Here is a 5,029-nt window from a genome sequence, read left to right as displayed (position 1 = left end):
CAGAACACGCACGATGTCCCGGTCCGGCCGCACGTGCACCTGTGAGAATAGAACAAATGTCACCCGGAATCTAGCGCGGCAGGGTGATGGAAATGGTGGTAAAACGATCTGAAAGATATTTGACATTTATTTGGCAAATAAAGTAATTGATTGATAATTCCCAGCCGGACCCTAAAGGATGGGACGCCACGGCACCCTATCGTGGCGGGCAAGAACGAATCTTCTTGCCGGCACACCATTAGTTTGGCATCAATTACACGCAGCATCAACTCGGACATTTATTAATTTGCCGACATTTCGCACACTATAAGCACGGTTGGGCGATTGTTTTTGTTGAGTTTGGTCGATATCGCACGGCGCACTGGAAGAAAGTGTTTCGCTGTACCGCTCGACATTCTTCCTGACCATTTTTTTCCCTTTTTCTTAATGACTGAAAATCTACTGTTTTCTGCTGATTTTGCGTCCCCTACAAACGAACTACAAATGAAAAAGGCACGACACATGCAGCGGTTGCTATGGCAAAGGGAAGTAAAATAAATTAATTGTCGAAGGAGGCGCCTGGTTTGAGTTAGAAGTAGAAGTCGAAAAATCCTCATTTCGATCGTGCTGTATTATCTGGCATCATTATTATTCATTTAGATTGTTGGAAATTAAAGGAATTGCTCAAAAATGATCATCCTATAGAAATTTTCCGTCTCAGCGGGTTAAAAGCTTAAAGAGACTTTCCTGTAGAACTGTGTAAACAGATCTGCACCGACTTTCTCAAGCTAGATTGTCGCGTTAAGCTAAGTCCATACGAAAAAAAATGGCACGAACCTTTCTGCGACTACTGAGATTGTTTCTACGGAGGTGACATGGTTTTACATGAACTTTTTGATCGAAAGCTTAGCGCGCTGCATGTCTAGTAGTACGGTTAGACGGGACATTGGAAAAATGAGTAGATCTACTTACCTCATCACGGTCACCATTTCGGAAGGCACAGGCAATACGGAACAACCCTTTTCGTTTGTTGGTATCATAATGGATAAAAGTATTTTATTTATCAGTCACGGCCATCTGTCCCCTCTCTCTCTCTCGCTCGTTGCTCCATACGTTCTGTTTTCGTATGCTTTAAGTAACAATTTTCTAGAAGAATATTCGACTATACGATCAAGTGAGTGTTGGCTAGCTTTCTTTGTATAGTATGGTTTCTTTTGTTTGTCTGTGTTGGGTTGTTTGTTTGTATTCCTTTCTGTGTCTGTATGTGTGTGTGTAAAGGTTCAGATTATCGCTTGGGGTGTTTTGTTAAGTTATCTAAAATTCTTCGTACCTCGTTACATGGGAAATAAAAACGTAGCAACAATTTGGACACATTCCGATCGGCCCGCCCGACTCTGGTGAGGATCGAATTCTTTTACAATATGTACACACTTTTTACAAGAGGGATCGAATCGATTTTGCGACACACTTATCCACGAATAAACGGCGAGTGAAAAGATTTTTTTTTTGTTTGTTATTTGTTTCATTTTGTTTTGTTTGCTCTAATATTCACTGGTGATATGTTTTTAATGGTTTTAGCCCTTTTTTCGTTAGCTTCTTTGTCAAATTTTAGTATGATTTTTTTTTTTTCGTTTCGTTTCGTTTGGGAGAACAGTGAAAAAGCACATCAAGATATTACTTCATTGTGTCATAGTGATATGATTCGTGGTTTCTTTCGATATGTCCATAGTCCAACACGTCGGACCGATACGATGATCTGTCCAGTCCCGTCGCGGCACTGGTTTGTCTCTAGCTCTCTGTCTATCCTCGTGGAATCGGCAATTTTCCGGCCGTACACAAGTTGTGCGTCCGGAACAATGGCGTGTGGCGTCCATCATCAGCGGTTGGTTTCTGCAATGTTTATATGGCATCTGGTAGACAGAATTTGTTGATGTTGAACTGCTTGGCTGACGACTAGACGCTCTAAGCTATGGACATTTCTTCTTCGACAGTTACTGCAGCGCAGATCGTCGCACAAGGGCACCAAGCGCACCCTTTGGCAGCGCGACGCGTGAGCTAGGAAAAGGGTTTGACGTCGGGGTCGAAAACGGTCGACCTGTGTCCCGGGACGGAATGTATTACAGTGAATAATAATAAAATTGTTATAGTTGAAGAGAGCGAATTTGTTGGGATTGTGCTCGCCCGACTCGTGCTCGCATTTGGTTGCATTTAGGCCAACGGCGGACAGTACAACCGGCTCGCGGCCAATATTGTGAGCAGCCAGCGCAATGTAAAATTCAAGCCCGATGAATATTTATTCGCCAATGCATCACCGCTTGACGCTGCAAAAGAGGGTGGTGGGGAGAGAGAGATGGGGGCAGGAAGAGAGGGAAAAAGAGAAACAAAAGGACTCCATCACGTTTGTGTTTCACGGGGCGGCATACCTTGCCCGGGGCCATGTCGTGCCGTGTGTCTGGGGGCCGTTTTGGAGCAGCCCGGTGCGAAATGTGTGCCATAAAAAAGGCATCGCGCCGCACTTACCTTGAACCCGGTCCGCTCGCGTGTCGCCCGAACCGGCTCGCCGCGACTCCAGCATTGGAGCTTTCTGTTGCTTTTCGCCCTCGACGCTCTCCTCGTTGCTTTTCCAGTATACGGTTGAAATGGTGGCGAGGCACTGCGAAGAAGCCAAGGAGAAATTTGCATGTTTTAGACATTTTTCTTGCGCTCCCGCCTCGCAACAGCAACCGTCCTGCGGAACGCCCGTACCTTGAGCTTCATATCACCTCGCTTGAAATGTTTCGGTTTCACACGGAATTCCAGCCCCAGTATGGAAGTTTCCAGCTTGTCCGGCCCGGACACGATCGGCTCGAACCGCTTCACCAGCGACCCATCGGCCGCCTCCCCATTGATGTACCACGTCAGATGGACCGCCGGTTTCGAGCGGCCAGATGTGCAGTTTACGCGCACGATATCGCCGAGCTGGTACCGTGGCTTCCCACCCGTAATATACGGATCCTCCTCCGGCAGCACTGTGCAGGCGATTTTCCGTGCACAACAAACATCATTACAATCGGCTCGCCTTCGACGCCCTCGTCTTCCTCGGATTCCGTTCGAGGCCTTCTACTTACCAACCACCAGCATTTCCCCGTGATCCGACACCGTCTGGAAGGAAGGCGCCTCGGCTGACACCTCGCACCGATACTTCCCGCTGGAGGACAGATCTATCGGGTCCAGCACCACCTGCTCGCTAGTCGAGTTCTGCAGCTGTGGAGAGCAAGACAAGACCCAGGTTCATATACTGCGATCGTCCAAGTCAACGGCAAGACGGCGGTCGCTTGTCTTGTCGCGCCTACTCACATCCACGATGATGCCCGGCTGAGGAAACACCGTCCCGGGCGGATCGTCTCTTGGCACATATCGATAAAATTCGTACCCATCCTTGTACCACTTCACCGAGTAGAGCGCTTCGCCTTCCATGTCATAATGACACTCCAACCGTACCGAATGGCCCTTGATGGTGTGCTTGGGCACCCGCACCTCCGTGAGCATAATACCTGTGGCGAGTTCTTCCCGCAGACGTGAAGGTTAAATTACGAAATTAATTCCAACGACCTGTCTGTTACGTTTAGTTTTAGGAACTTGACATATTCTAACAGACCAGAGACAGTCCTTGAGGGAGATCGATTCAATGAAATATTCTAACTTGGGGGGGCGAAACCTTCAAAAAAGTGTTAAGGATATATATTTAAGAAGAATTTTTAATTCATCAAGGATTTGTGTAATTGTGATCAATGACATATTGACAGCCACAGCTCTGGTGCCGATTAAAAATAGTTCAAAAGAATAACAACTTGGTTGACCATACGGCGTCAAGCCGTCATAATCGAAAATAAATAAATAAATAATAACAACTTGGCAGCATCGGTCGGCCGTTCCGGTCCGCTTTACTCACCTTCCGCCAGGAGAAACTGTAGAATTACTATCCAACACCACATCTCGTGCATTGTTTGCGTATTTCCCAACAACCTGTACTGTACACATTCGTGCTCATATCGCTTCATCGGCAGTATTCCTCATAGCAGAAGCCCATGCTATCATTTTTTAATTGATCACTAACTTCACTATTTCAGCGTCATACACACACGCACGCACTCACACACTACACCGCACCCCCACTCGTTCCCTCGCTCTAGCCCTCTCTCTCACACTTGCACTCCCTTCGCGTGGATTCGCTTGCACCCTTCCTGCGGGTTGGACGAACTGGTGTAGCCACCGTGACTCCGCTATCCCCACGGTTAGTAATCGATTATTGACAACCTTTTCAAGCCCACCCGCCACCCTCGTTCAGGCTATGCGTATCGAAATAACACGCAAATTCCGTCGCTCCGTCACCAAACCATCGGAAGTACTCACTCACTTGCACCCCAGCAGTACCGGGCAATACTGTTGCTGGAGAAATTGTCACCACTTTAGCATCTCTTTCTAAGGGTTTTTTTTTTTTAATAAAACACAGCCACAGCAATTGATTCACTTTCACAAGAATTTCAGTCACACTTGTGGGCGATAGGCACCGAGAGCAGCACTGGCCGTTTTGATGGCTTTGCTCCGAACGCGTGGTAACTAATGGACTGCGAAACCCAACGGAACCGATTTGCTTCGTACGGTTTCGTTTGATGCTGCACGAGTAGTAACCAGTTTACAGCGACGATTTCGTTTCTCCTAGCCGCCTCAAGCCCACTGCGACGGGTCCTTTTCCTCGTGTCAGTATCCTTCTTGCACTAACTCTCGGGCGCTCTATCTATCTTGAGGCAGTAATCCATCGTTACGTACGTTAAAATCCTACAAAATCATCCTAAATAGCACTTTCCAGTTCAATTTACGCTAGTTCTAGTGTCCAGCTCCAGCATCATTCAATCCGGTTTGAACAAAGCCCTTTTCTGGAGAAAATGGGAGAGAAGTTCGTTCGTCGGGAGCGCAGGCGCACCATGGCAACGGTCGCATAAATGGAAATCCATCGCATGCACAGTGCTCTGCCGGTCGGGACCGGAACTACGGGCGGGCGGTCCGATGC

General features: G+C 47.5%; 1 protein-coding gene across 1 annotated transcript; it reads right to left on the bottom strand.

Moving 5' to 3' along the window:
- Positions 1–1,005: 1,005 nt before the first annotated feature.
- LOC118514063 lies at positions 1,006–4,592 on the bottom strand. The gene is made up of 6 exons (XM_036060569.1): positions 3,911–4,592; positions 3,316–3,524; positions 3,087–3,222; positions 2,725–2,987; positions 2,500–2,632; positions 1,006–2,300 (listed from the first exon to the last, which is right to left on the bottom strand). The coding sequence occupies exons 1-6, from the start codon at positions 4,017–4,019 to the stop codon at positions 2,188–2,190; spliced, it is 963 nt and encodes a 320-aa protein (XP_035916462.1). The 5' UTR covers positions 4,020–4,592; the 3' UTR covers positions 1,006–2,187.
- Between the last annotated feature and the right edge of the window lie 437 nt (positions 4,593–5,029).

Source organism: Anopheles stephensi, chromosome 3, assembly GCF_013141755.1.
Source record: "Anopheles stephensi strain Indian chromosome 3, UCI_ANSTEP_V1.0, whole genome shotgun sequence".
Lineage (NCBI taxonomy): Eukaryota > Metazoa > Arthropoda > Insecta > Diptera > Culicidae > Anopheles > Anopheles stephensi.
Note: the sequence above shows the minus strand (reverse complement) of the source record. Positions and strands in the feature narration are given on the sequence as shown.